At 36.9% G+C, this 14,042-nt stretch overlaps 1 protein-coding gene across 6 annotated transcripts in view; it reads right to left on the bottom strand.

The window, feature by feature from the left end:
- Positions 1-14,042, bottom strand: part of TASP1 (taspase 1) — an 84,530-nt gene that overhangs the window by 66,142 nt on the left and 4,346 nt on the right. For all 6 annotated transcript variants that reach the window (XM_048298609.1, XM_048298614.1, XM_048298610.1 and 3 more), the window contains 4 exons: positions 13,651-13,718; positions 12,067-12,135; positions 4,340-4,460; positions 3,123-3,207 (listed from right to left, as the gene is read on the bottom strand). In XM_048298609.1, the coding sequence (XP_048154566.1) occupies positions 3,123-3,207; positions 4,340-4,460; positions 12,067-12,135; positions 13,651-13,718 (343 nt within the window). The remainder of the gene's footprint in view (positions 1-3,122; positions 3,208-4,339; positions 4,461-12,066; positions 12,136-13,650; positions 13,719-14,042) is intronic.

Here is a 14,042-nt window from a genome sequence, read left to right as displayed (position 1 = left end):
TAAAATGTAGCAATCACTCTGAAATCAGTGTTACAAAGACGAAATTGTTCTGAAGAAATACAGAACAGAAATAAAACGTGGTGCAAGTCTTCACTCACTCTGGGAACTTTCTTCATTACGCACTGCCCTACAAGTTACACAATGTTTGTATCCTGCACACAATATCGTAAAGCTGTGAAGCGATTACAAACCCCTGTATATATAAATGGGGGGGGAAACCTAACAAGAAATTCTTTCCCATATGGCTTATTATCAGTAAAAGGGATATGAAAAAGAGATGTGGACATGGACTTGATGTCAGTACTACTAAGGAATTCTAAGAAAGGAGACATTTAGGTGTGTTTGTGCTGCCCTGCAAATCTTACCAGCATACCTTTAAGAGCAAACAGATGTAAATAAGCCTTTTTCCTTAGGTCAAGGTTTCACAGTAGGAAACAGAAAATCTTCAAGCTTATTACTACAAAACATCTAATCCATTATTCTATGACCAAAGACCTCTTTTAAAGGTTCATCCAGTTTGTAACCGTGCAATTACAACAGTGCTTCCTTTTGTAAAAGTTATACAAGGAACAGGAATATCTTACATGAGATTATGTAATATTTACAAGTTAAGTGTTTTCTGTTCCTGCATCAGAGAAAATCCTGACAACACCAAGCTGAATAAAGTATGACAGAAAGATGTAAGGACCTTAGAGCTTTCAACAAATGCACCATATATTCAGGGTTTCTCTAAACGTTCTAAATTCTGATTCGGATAGTGGAATTTTGTGTTTTAAATAACACAACAAGAGATCGATCCAGAAAGACACACTCTACAGAGCAATTTACAGCACACAAGATACATCAGTTCAGACACTTGATCCCTTCTTCCCAATAAGCTTACCATCTCTGAATAACTTAACTCACACTCATTAGAATTTCTTCTAGTGAAAATCAGAAATATACCACTTGGAATTGGTTTTGAACTGCCGCTATAAAAACGTATGCTGTGCGAGGGCAAACAGGCCAAGCAAACTGTCTCCATGTGTTCTTTCATAGTGAAAAAACTCCCTAATGCCACTTCTACTAACCTCACAGCTCCTGAATTTTTCCTGTTTGGTCATGTGCCAAACATTTTTGGCAAAAAACATTAAGCTAGCTTAGATCATGCTATGGAAACAGTCTCTACCATAGGTTTCTTTAACAAGCAGGTTCTTAGGCTAAGCAGTACCTGGAAGATTCCCCAATATACTATGTGCTAACAAGAAACAAGATGAAAATCGCGCATCTTTACAATTAAAAATCATTTACTAGAATACTGACACATCCTGGGAATGCCAAAATATGGCTACTCTCTTATCATTTAACTCTAAGTATTCCCAGCTTGGGCAGGAACATATTTCAGTCCCAAAACAATGTGTCATGCCAAGCCCAGCCAGAAAGGCAAGGCATGAAATCCTCCATACCATCACCTTCAACGTACATGAGCTTTATTATTCTGACCTTGGGATACCCTGTGTGTATAGAAGCACCCACCACAGCAAGCCCAAAGCATAACCCATCATATCCCACTAGTACAGACCACTTCCAGGGTAAAAAATTCGCTTTAATAAAATGTTCATTCAAAATCCAGAAGGGGGAAGAAAGGAAATGAAAATATTTATCAGGTACCCCAGGTGCACAGCATTTGCACAATAAACTGCGTGTGTTGCCTGCAAAGACAGCTCATCTCTCACCTTGAGATTTGAGCTAGCCTGTCTTTAAAAGCATCTGCTAGCCTTGCATAGCCCCAAAAGATTTAGTCTTGTCCTTGGAGGGCAAGAGGACATAGTTCCTTTTCCACTCAGTATTTTTAAAATAATAGCAGCATAAACTAGGTCATAAAGTCACAGCAAAATGCCCAAGTGCTCTTCCTTATAATAATTCTAGAACACTGATGATACAAGTAAAACAATCCCAAGTGCTTGCTCCTGTAGCTGACTTCAGTACTACTTCTGGAACACCAAAAAACCACCTCATTTCACACTCTAATGTACCTCAGCAAAGCCTCATTTTCTCCTGACAACTAAAGAAATTAGTTACTAACAGCTATTGAAATTAAAGTTCCTATTCTTTAGTAAACCTCTCCACAACCACTCTGTTCTTTATAAGAAAAGAGTTTAAAATGCAAAATCTGTCTATTGATGATTTGATTTCAAGGTGGCTTTTTTTGATCTATGAACTTCTTTTGCACCTGACAGAACACTGAAATCCTCACTGTTTAAATTGGAATACTATATCATCCAGCTACACACTACTCAGCTAATTTTACAGAACACGACAGTAAGGAAAGCAAAATTTCTGAATTTAAATATCCATTTTTTAAAACTACATAAATGCTGGTTTAATACTTCTGAAAATACATTAGTTGGCAAAGGGCAGTAAATTCTGCCACAGGTACAATAACTGATGATAGCAGTCAAGTAATATGAATGAATTATTCAATTTCTCCACCTGTCATTTTAAACTGCTAATGAAAATAAGATGGTTTTAAGAGCAATCAACTCCGACACATTTCTTGGATTCTTTCCAAAGTGAGGCAGTAACATTTGACATTATTATGCGTTTAATACTTACCTCTTCCATCTAAATTTTATATCCATGTCAGTGAGGGAGTGCTTGTTTTCATTTTTGTTGTAAATATTATTAAATTTATCTTTAAAATAAGAGGAAGTTACTAAACACTGCACATTTCCACAAAGCCACGAAGGCAGTAAAATAGGATCTTTTTCTATACTCATTAAAAACTGTTGCTTTTTGTTAAAGCTAGACAGAGGCAAAGGCAGTAGAATTTCCCTCTAATCTTGACGTTTTTTGGGATTTTTCAGAAGGCTACAGTAACAAACCTAAGAATTAAGTATGACAACCGGAAATAATCAGACAGACAGAAACTATGACAAAATGATGTTGCCATCTATATCTAATACTTCCTTGCTCTGAGTGCATAAGACATTTCAAATCAGAAAACAAAGCTTGTCTTCTTTTTAAAGGCTGTATGTAAAACAGCACCAGCCTTCCTGGGTGAGATAAAACCTTCAAATATTGCATATCCATGCAGTAGAGACTAAAGACGGAAGAAAAGTCAAGCAGAACAAAGCAATTACCAAGGTGGAATTCTGCCAGCAGAGAGTTTCCCCTTCTGCCCTTCACACAACAATCTATTTGCAACCGAAACTGGATTCTTGATTCCTAAAAAAGAAAAATTAGCAAAAAATGGGAACAAAACATTAAAATATTTTTCCTCATAGCACTGTAGTGCTCATTTTGGCAGTGGAACTCAGCTTCCTTTAATTTCCAAGGGTTTGTCAAGTCATTAAGAGACACCTTATGTTTCAATGTAGTAGCAAATTTTTCTGTTTTCCCTTCACGTCCTGTTAGTAGTGACAAAGCCTTCTAGTCAACACCTCCCCCACTTTTTTTTTTTAAGAGAAAAACAAACCATGTTGAAATAGGACGAATGATCTCCTACAACAGAAATCTCATGTAAAATCTATTGTATCTAAGGGTCAAAGATGTTTATAAGCATTAATTTTTCTAGGTGGAATTTTCATTTGGATCTATCTGGCCAGACCAGAATTACAGGATTCAGGTTTAGCTGTCTCTCACTCTCTCATTTCCTCCTTCCCCCATGGTTGGAAGGATACATTTTGTAACAAACAAGGCTTGAAACACTTAATTTTACTATTTATTTTAGATTTTTATCTACATGAGGAAGCTATTACCACAGTTTTGAAATACTCTAGGATAAAGAACAAAGCTCGAAATCTTGTCAGAAATTCAACAGTAACAGCTAAGGCTGTTCATGAACTTAGAATAAAACCTCAACAATCCCTGTTTGGGACTTTACATCTATATTTGTTTTATACTGAAAGCTAAAACAAGACAAAAGAGAGAAACACATTAGTTCTCATATTAAATAAGTCCCATATGGAAATAAATGCCTGAGCACAAAACCAAATAAAAAGCCTAATTTAAATGCTTGTAATATTTTTTAACAACTGAATTTTATTATTAAATTACCATTCTACAAATTCATCTGAGCAAACTCAGTCCCACTGTGAATACTGTGTGGTATCGCACAATTGTGCTACGTCAAAGGATTATCAGTGAACTAATAAGACAACATGTTACACAAAGAAATTAACACAAACCAGCATTTCAGGAAGCAGGAACGCCTCCCCCTTTTTTAAAGGGGCAGAATTTATTTAAACAAGGCAGAATTTACAATGTGTCCCCCATGAAAACAGTAACAAAAAAAAACCCCAAAACTGATCTTTGCACTCAAATCAGTAGTTAGCTTCATAATATACAGTTAACATACCACTCAGTGCTCCAACTGCTCCAAAATTCAATGACTTTCCATCCATTATACTGGCATCACATTCTATCTCACCCAGAAGGTTTAGGTTAGATCCCAATCCTGCATTTGTAAAAGGAGAATCCTAAAAATAAGAACAACACACTATAAGGCCACATCCATAACAGACTAGATCAAAACCTCTGTGCAACTGATCTGATGACACTGATCTTGGTGCAGCGTATTTTCTTATTTTAGTAGTTTAATCTTCCACAACAAAAACAAGGGCAATTTGAACAGAGCATGTAAAATTACTATAATGGATAGCTTTCACCTCTATAGGGTGTGATATACCTCAAATGTGATAATGCACTAATACAAAATTTAAGATGATCATTTCCATGCAAGCAAAAGCCTTACAAGTGAAAATCTCTCCCTCCCCCAAAGTATACACTTCACTTGGTCCTTAAACCAACAAGTAATATTTAAGTAACATCTTATAATCACTGCACAGACCAGTCTACCTTTGAAACTCCTAAGTATAACACTGCAGCAAAACAGAATTGTCCTTTTTGTGAAGATTCTAACGCCATGACTGCAGCTCCACGAGCAGAAATGAGGAAATGGCATCACTAACAATTCACTTTGTAAAACTTCTATTTGACCATTAGCATAAGGACTGTGGTCTGGAAGCTTCTTGGCTAAAAACCAATTCTTATTTCATAGAAAGTATGGAACAACATTTTAACAACATGATAAACCTAACTCCTTTTTTGTTAACGCCTTCTGTGGCTTTTAATAAACCCAAGATTCTCAACGAGTAAGTTCTGCATGCTAGAACTAAACCCCATTTTTACCTTTCCATTTCATCAGAGCATCTCCATGACTTTAAAATCACAAAATTTCAAAGTAGCACAGTTCAGCAGTCGCACTGCCAGCTCAACACAATCCCCTCTTCTAGATGCAAGCACAAAAGGAATACAGGACAAAGAGAGATAATAGCTAAATTAAATTTCAGAGAGAAGCTGCAGGCTTTCAGAGTGTCCTACGTTTAAATTACAACAGTGTAACCACCTGATGTGACAAAGAACAATGTTTGTCTAGACCACGTGTGAACATGTACTGTAGAAGTATGACATCTCATTTCACTGATGAGTAATAAAAGCTGAATCAGGAAACAAATTACTGGAAACAGCTCAAAGTTCTGTCTTACATGTTAAGTGAACTGGTTGGGTTTTGTACATACTAATTTGCAACAAATTCAAAGAAACAAAAGAGAGATAAGCACACAGAAATGAAAAATAAACCTGGTGTCAGCTTTTATTAACTTTCAAATGAGCAAATAGTGAGTAAATTCAAAATCTGTTCTGCAAGATGTTGATTCTTATTTACAGAGATATGTAAAGCATTCTCAGTGTTTGAATCACCAAAATGCTATCTTCCTGAAGAATCATGAATACAAGATCCCTGATTAATACATAATCATGAAACGGGCCTTCATTTTCTGGTATTTCCTTCTGAAGCAGCACAAGATTTTATCCTATTTTATTCCACACTACTTCTTCCAATTTAATGTGTATATTCATTTTGTTATTCATTTCGACAGCTACAGCTCACAGCAAATGAGTAATGTTGAAAAGATTTTAGGATAATGAAATGTTTACAGCTTAAAGCGCACAAATAACTTTCCATAGAAGGGGGATGGACAGGGGAAAATATGTTTAAAAACAGATGATGGCCTTGAAAAGGGAGAAGGCTCAGAGTAGCCGCTGGCTTAACTGCCTTCATTGCTCCCCAGGCTCTACAAATACGAAGAAAATTAAGTTCATAAAAAAAGGGAGCAGAGAAGTGGTGGAAGGAATTGAAAGAGAACGGTGAAAGGTACTTGGAAGACACAGTAAAACCAGGAATGCTTAGGATGAACAATGCTTGCTCCTAGTGCTGTCCAAGTTCTTCACCCCTGGGTAATCAGAGTGCAAAGACCTGTGAGTCTGGAGACAAATCTCTAATGTTCTGTTCCAAAAACATTCACTCAACACATTATACTCAAAAGAAATAGAAAAGAGGAAAAATGCTGTGCTCCACAGATTTGCCACTGTCACAAAGCAGAGACAGCTGTTATCTTAAGAGTAGATGTCATGGCCAAATAAAGGGAGTAAGAAGGACCCACCAGAGAAGAAGTCCTGATAATACTGTCTAGAATGCTTCTGCACTCAAGACACAAAAGGTTTCTACCATCTGGTAAAGGAAATAATAAAAAGAGGGTAGGGAAAAAGTACAGGATACAGAGTTCATTTTATTTCTAAGGATCTAGATGTGCTACATGCTTTGGCGTAGCACCTCCACTGGCACAAACTCAAGGATGCACCAAGAGATAACTTACTCAGAGCATCTAAAGACAACAGGAATGCCACTTATTTCCCCCTACAGAATATTTATCAGAATACTACAGAATTTTTGATAAAGAATAACTCCACACCAAATTGCAGGTATCTCTTCGGTAGAGTAACTCTCATATTAGGACTCAGAAGGAATCTTACCAGTACAATCAGTCACAACACGAGTAACTTCTCCAGTAAAAAGAAATAAAGACCAACTTCCAAGCATCTGTTGAAAATTTCTGTGGAGTTTCACTTAGCTTTAGAATTAGATTGCATTCAATTAAGAAAACAATCTCAGAATTCCTAAGAGGAAGATGGTTCAACTTCACACATCTGAAAGGCAATCTGAAAACAGCTTTAGAGAAACTGGGTGTGAACCCATGGAATTTTTGATATCTACCTGAGTGTCTCTGAGGTGAGATAAAAGCCTTTGAAACAAGGTAGGCGAAAAGCCTTTATAAAAAAATGGAAACAAGGCATTCACACCTACTTCTATGAATAGGCAAAGGCATGAAATACACCACACAAAAACAATCTCTTTTTGAAAACATGAACCTCTGCGAAGTCTGATCAAAAGATTTCAAGAGTCTGATATGCAAGTGGAGGAATATAATGAATGTATGAACATTAAGGTGTATTTTGAAATGAAAATTCAAAACTTACAAGGAATGCAGAAACATTAAAACAGAAGCAAGAATGCCTTCAAAGAGGGAAGAAACAAACTGACCTAAGTGAAAGTCTCTTCATACCCTCAGACAGAAAAATGCAGCACTGCAAGACCTGACTACCATAAAATGGGGAAGAACCCAACCAAAGCATGTGTCCAGGAAAAGGGAGGACAGGAAAAGAGAAAAAGGTATCTTCAGGAATACACTTTTATTTAAAACCACAAGCAGCAATCAGCCTTTGTGTTTCTAAGGAAACTGAAAAAGACAAGTAAGCAAACCAAGCCTGAGCTTGGCATGTTAACAGCAAGCCTTGCTACCACAGAAGAGTAAGTAGGAAGAGAGAAAAAACAAACAGCTATTCAAAGCATTTTAACAAAATGTAAGTCTTCAATTATGTGAAAAATACTAGGCTTCCTGGCAATTACTCCACAAAGTATCTCTAAAACTAACCATGTAAACCTGTAGCAAAGGAGGCAAGAGCTATAAGATGTGAAAGAAGAGTTTTGTTTCCCCAAGTTACCCGTCCTGCAAAACTCTCGAGCTTCTGAGGGTATCATTTTTATTTTTAGAATCCTTTTTACTTCAAAATGTACTATAAATGTTCAGGCAGCAAATACGGGCATCCTGAAGTTTCTAGCTGTGGTCAAAGATGGAATGCTTGAAGGAGCTACCCAACTCTCTAACACTTGTACCTAGGCAAATAGTTAAAATGCTCGGTTTTCAATGAACACAAAAGAACATCCCATCCATCTTTGATACAGTTTTGGTCATGGCTTATTTGTCACTTCTAAAACAAATTCAAGGGCTACAGGCATTTCTTTTCAAATACTGTAATTTTAAGTTATTTTTCTGTGGGAGTTTTGTGACAACAATCAATAGTCTACAAAGATGAGTCCCATCCCTTTCAATTAAACTAGCAAAAATGTTTTTAGACAACACTTTTGTCACAAATTACTGTCGGTCACTCTGCAGCAAAACATCATAGTACTGCTTTTAACTAGAATTAACAGCTTCCAGTTCATTATCCATTAAAAGTTCATCTATGGTGACTGCCTTAATACAACAAGGCTGCTTCTGCTTGAAAGAGAAGTCCTTGGGACTAAGACTGTATACTCAAAAGTCTTAATTACAAGGAAAAATTAAAAAAAACAAACAAAAACAGAAAAAAAAAATCAAGAAAAAGGTTCTTTCACTGCAAAATTTTGCTGACAACCACAGAAACACACTGATTGAGTATAACAACAGGTACAAAACATTCTTTGCATTGATCCACAACAACAACATGCAAAATGAACTGAGCAATTTCAATAGCAAGGAGACTGGAACCCAAAATGGGACATCCGCTTCCCCATCAATCATATTAGCTCCCAATTTAAGTGATGCTCATAAAGAACGTTCTACTGAAGTCAGATAAAGAAACAAGTAATCTACACACATATTAATAACAGATTACACTAAACTTAGAAACAACTTGAAATCATCATTTACAGCCACCTTATGTTCCTGTCTCTAGTACCTGATCAGAAGACTTCCTTAAGTGCTCTATAGTCAAAGAAAAGCTTGAAATCACGTAGTTTTCTCACAGCCAGACATAAATGCAAATCAGCACGTGGTTTTCCTGAAAACAGCACATTTCAAGTGGGTTGTATGGGGTCTCCTCCCCCCCACAAAAAAAACCCCTGTTTAATAATTCCATTGTGTTTCAACAAAAATCCAGGCATCGTATGGTGGCTGATAGCAAGAGTGCAAAAAGTAACAGTACTGTAATAATGTCTTTGCAGAAGTAAACAGAGTAAATAGTGAGTCTTGTGAAATACCTCGTCCAGACCATTTTATTACCAAAAGCTGACAGAGGTAACATTTCTCTGCAATGACAGCTCTCAAACCAGAAAACATACCTGCCTTAATGACCTTATCAAATACAGCTGATGCTTATGAAGACCAGCACAATTGTTTTAACAGCATTCTTCGTCAGTCTTGTATCTTTGCAAAAGAAATCCACCTTTTCCTCAATTTAACTATTAGCATTATTATTGTTAGCATATATTCACAGAACACCATTTCATTTGAGAGTCACACAGTCCAACATAGAAAGGCTTTTCTTTCTGCACTTAAGAGCCTGAAAAAATAAAACACAGCATACCACAAGCAAATTGTCAGCTTGCTCATAAAAGATCAAGAGCAACTCTTGTGCCTCAACGAGTCTTTGAAGTGATGCCTTTTGGATGAGCTGAAATCCTGTGTAACAGGAGTTGTGTAATTGAGCGGAACAGAGGAAAAAAATTCAACTTTTTGTGAGATTTCCACTAAAAGATATTTGTGCCTTGCAAAGACTACGAATTTTTGGAATACAGCATTAACAGTCTGAGAGAACCGTAAAAGTGATTAAATATTTCAGATAAACTCATAGCAATGTGCCCTACAGAAACCAAAACATCAAGAAGTTACAGTCAGTATACTTTACAATGAAATCTGTTATCATTTAATACAATCTTTCATTGTTCTGTATCTTCATTTGTGTTACACGGAGACAAGAAAACAAACAGTTTCACACAGATTTTTGTTATGTACTTGCCAACTTCATATGCTATAACACTTTACCTTTATGCTAAGGCATAAACAAAAGGGAGTGACAGCTCACTAGAGAGACCATGAACACAAACCTATACTTTTATTCATAAAATCTTGCACTTAGTGAGAAACACTATTCTGGTTGATTTGTTGACTTGCCACGTGGTTTGTTCTCCACAGAGCAACAGAAAAACCACCAGTACTAAACCAGAAGATGCAGCTACAGAAATGGCAGAGATGTCTGGAGGTGGTGCTCAGAACAAGGTATGAGTAGATACAAACCTTTCCATATTTTGGAAGCTGACAGTCTAACACTTCGGAGTTTCTCATACCAAATCCAAAAAACTGCCACTGCAAACCCCACCATTTTCTGTTTTGAGTATAAATTTGACTTTTCCTCAATGTAACTGCAAAACTAACTAATTTAATCTAAAAGAAGCCCAAATCCCAAACCCAGTATTCCCTGTTCCAGTAACAGACAGAGCCCCAATTAAGAGACTATATAAATCACTTAATGAATAAATGAAACCAAATAATTACATTAATGACTGCAGTACAACCTGAACAAAGTAACATTTTATCTGAATCACAGGAAAAGGGAAAAAAAAAAAGCTTAGTGCAACAGAACACATAAAAAAATGACCTAATACAATTCAGAACTAGAAAGTAGAATGATGGCAGGCATCAGCACAAAAGTAGCAAGGCAGATAAGGAGAAAAAGGGTTCTGATTGGAGTAACTGGAAAAAACTTTTTCATTTCATCTTACAGCCATAACTTGTTCTACAGAAGCTACTTCAGAGTATTTAAATCTACTGAAGTAGAAGAAAAGTCTCTTGGGGATAACAAAAACACATAAAATATTTACCCCAGACACAGCTGCAAAGTGATCTATAACTGTTCAGTTAAGCTTCTCAAAATATGTTTTCCTTTGTAGCTCAGGAACACAATAAAAATCACAACCCAAAGAAGATTTTTATTTTTGTTTTCCACTGAGGAGAGAGCTGACACACAAACCATTCTTGTGGAGTGAGAGCAGCCTCAGTGAGCTTAGGGAAGTGCATCGTAAATAATTCCATTCGAGAGATACCCGCTGCTTTCTGCGAGCCATACCCTAACGTGTAAGATAACACATGAAAGCATATTTGAACGGCTCAGTGAGATCCACAGGAGTGCTAAAGCCAAGGCACTTGCCAAGTTAGCAGTGTGACCGAAGCCTTGGCTCCCAGTCAGCATGTCTAACACATACTGAAGTATGCACTTACTGCCTGCCTTACGCTAACCCCATCGAGTACATTAATGGACACTTTCCCAACATGTGGGTAAGCAAATCCACTGCTAATCCTCTTGGAATACTACCATGAATTCCAAAGGCAGGAAATTATTTTTACAGCACAACACTTACCTTGCCTTCCATTTTTTTTACGAATAAAGTTGGAGAAGAAGCAGCAATTACTACTTACAGGAGAAGAAGAATACCTGTTTCCATCATTACTGTCATGAGGGATTAGCGGATCTAGGACAATGACCAAACTGCCTCATTTGCATCCCAGAAATGTTTAGCTTTACTCACTTCTACATTATTTCACTGAAGGCAGATGCCATAAAAATCTCATCACTCCAAAAAGATGCTTTTCCAAAAACCTCACAAACAGCTGCTCATGAAGATGTTCTCTCTTAATTAACAAGTACTGTTTTGAAATAAAAGCATTACTTGCCCTATTCATCTGCACAAATTTTGTCATAAAAATCAGAACCAGTAGCATATTTTTTCCCCTAAGAAGTAGAGCCAGAACAGTCTGTCTGTTGCTCAGTAAGTCAGAAATAAAGTGCCTTACAAAGTGTTCAGTAAGTCTTTAATCACTGCATTTACTCTTGAAGGGTAAAGACTATCTGATAAGGCATACCCAAGATGACAACCAAATTGTACCAGCTAGAAAACTTTTATTCAGTTTGCATTTTTATAAAGCCCTTAAACACATTTACATCAAAATATAGTGGAAAAGCAAAAGATAAAAATTAGTGTAGCACAAAACCAAAAATCCACTGAGACTTCCCATTTAATAACTTCCTACAGAAAAGTCTGGCAAGATTCACCCAAGAGATATATTTACTACCAGTCAGAATTCATACCTCTAATTCTATAAGTGCTGCAGTCACTGCATCTGTTGCAAGAGCACCAGCCTGTAGCTTTTCAATTGCCTGTAAAACAGAAGTTTTGGTTGATTTTTAGGAAATTCTATTATTCTGTGACTGAGCCCTACATTTTCCTAGTCCTGTATGAAATAAAATCTTCACCAAATTAGTTTAAAATGTAAGAGGGCATAAGAACAAGATGCACTGGAAAAAGTCAGTGTGAATCATATGAGGGCAGATCTGAAGGTATGATTTTACTACTACGACATTGTGACACTGCATTTAGTAGCAGATTTCTGCACAGTCCAATTTATATCAAAATAACTTCTTATACTTGATGTTTTCAAACACCAAATGTTTCAGTCAACAAGTTTCAAATTTTCCTTCCAAGATTCAACAAAAATTTCCAGTATCACATACAGCAATTGTCATAAAATTGAAGAGAATTTCACAACCTCATCTAAAAGCCAACACAAATCCAGGAATATAATGCTACCTTCAAATTATATACACACACAACAGTGAACTTCTAGAGCCTAATAGTATTTATTAGATCCATACTGAACAAGATCTTACAGTCAAGCTCCCTCAGGGAACCACAGAAAACAACTATGGCTGCAAGACAAACCTGAAACTGTTTGTTCTTCACAGAAGTTATTTATGTTGGCTACTCAGCTCAAGAGTAGCCACACAGAATCTCAAATTGGACTTGAATTCAACAGTAGATCTCACATAATTAGCTGGAAAATTACTTTCACCAGGGCTAATAAAGTCAGTGTTAAGTTTGGATGATTTGTGAGGCCTCTCATTACAAAATTAGATTGGTATTAGGATTGAGCAACAAACTGTAACACAAAGTGATAATTATCAGAGACCAACTCAGACTCTTCTAAAAATCCTGCCAAGCTCCCAAGCTCCTTCTCCCTGGAGAAAGCAAAAGACATTAAAAATTCTAGAGAGAGGTCTTCCAGCTACTCATTCAACACTTAATAGACAGGACTTGCCAGTTCCAAAGCAAAGTTCTTGGAAGAGATGAAAACATATTAGTTTCAATGGAAATTAAAGTCTTGCCATTTCTCCCTTTCCAGCTTTGATTTTTTTTTGTTGTGTTTTTCCTGTTTCTACCTCCCTTCCTATTAAGAGGGTAAGAGCTATCAAGAAGAAAATAATTCTGGAAACCCCTGCGTTCACAGAGCAACTTGGATGCTAGAGTTTAAATAAACTCCAAAGAGTGGACATGGATGAAATCAAAATACAGACACCATATTTAGCTCCAGAAACCCTGGAGCAGTGCAGGAAGCCGTAGGAATAGTCCTTGTAGGTACCACTGTGACCTTCTCTTGTTCTCCCACTGTTCCTTTGGTCAGCACTGATGAGAATGTTGCTGCATCTCAGGGCCACACACTGTCCTGTCTCTGTATCATGTTAACTGTTTCTGCTCTGTTTTCCCTCATTTCCCTCTATAACCACATAGAGCCCGAGCAGCTCAGTCCAGATGTGTCCATTCCTACAGAAGGGACAATGCTACCAAAGGTGTTTCTTGTGTACCCAGTACAGGCCCGTGGAGCTGGTAACACATACCTTCTGGCAGGCTCTTTTGCACACGTGCTTGTACTCTTTAGCTTTGGATTCAGAATGATAACCTGCACCTGCAATTGAAGCAAAAGGAAAATCTATTATAGCACCTGGCAAACTACAGCCTGTAGTTCACACAGAGATTTAAGACACAGGCAGATACAGCATTTCTTACTCTGGATTACATTGGCATTTCCTTTTTGTACCAATGATTGACAACTTTATGCATTCCAACACAGACTCAAACAGACCCAGTAAAATACAGGATACAGAGCATATATCCAGAAGCATGCAGGTATATATATCAGCATTAATCTCTTCCTAAAAACACTTTCTAAGAGATTCCAGTTTCACTCATTCTTGGAGGATTTCCAGAGTAGCTTTTTTCTTTACTCTTC

Source organism: Corvus hawaiiensis, chromosome 3 (genome assembly GCF_020740725.1).
Source record: "Corvus hawaiiensis isolate bCorHaw1 chromosome 3, bCorHaw1.pri.cur, whole genome shotgun sequence".
NCBI classification, from domain to species: Eukaryota; Metazoa; Chordata; class Aves; order Passeriformes; family Corvidae; genus Corvus; species Corvus hawaiiensis.
Note: the sequence above shows the minus strand (reverse complement) of the source record. Positions and strands in the feature narration are given on the sequence as shown.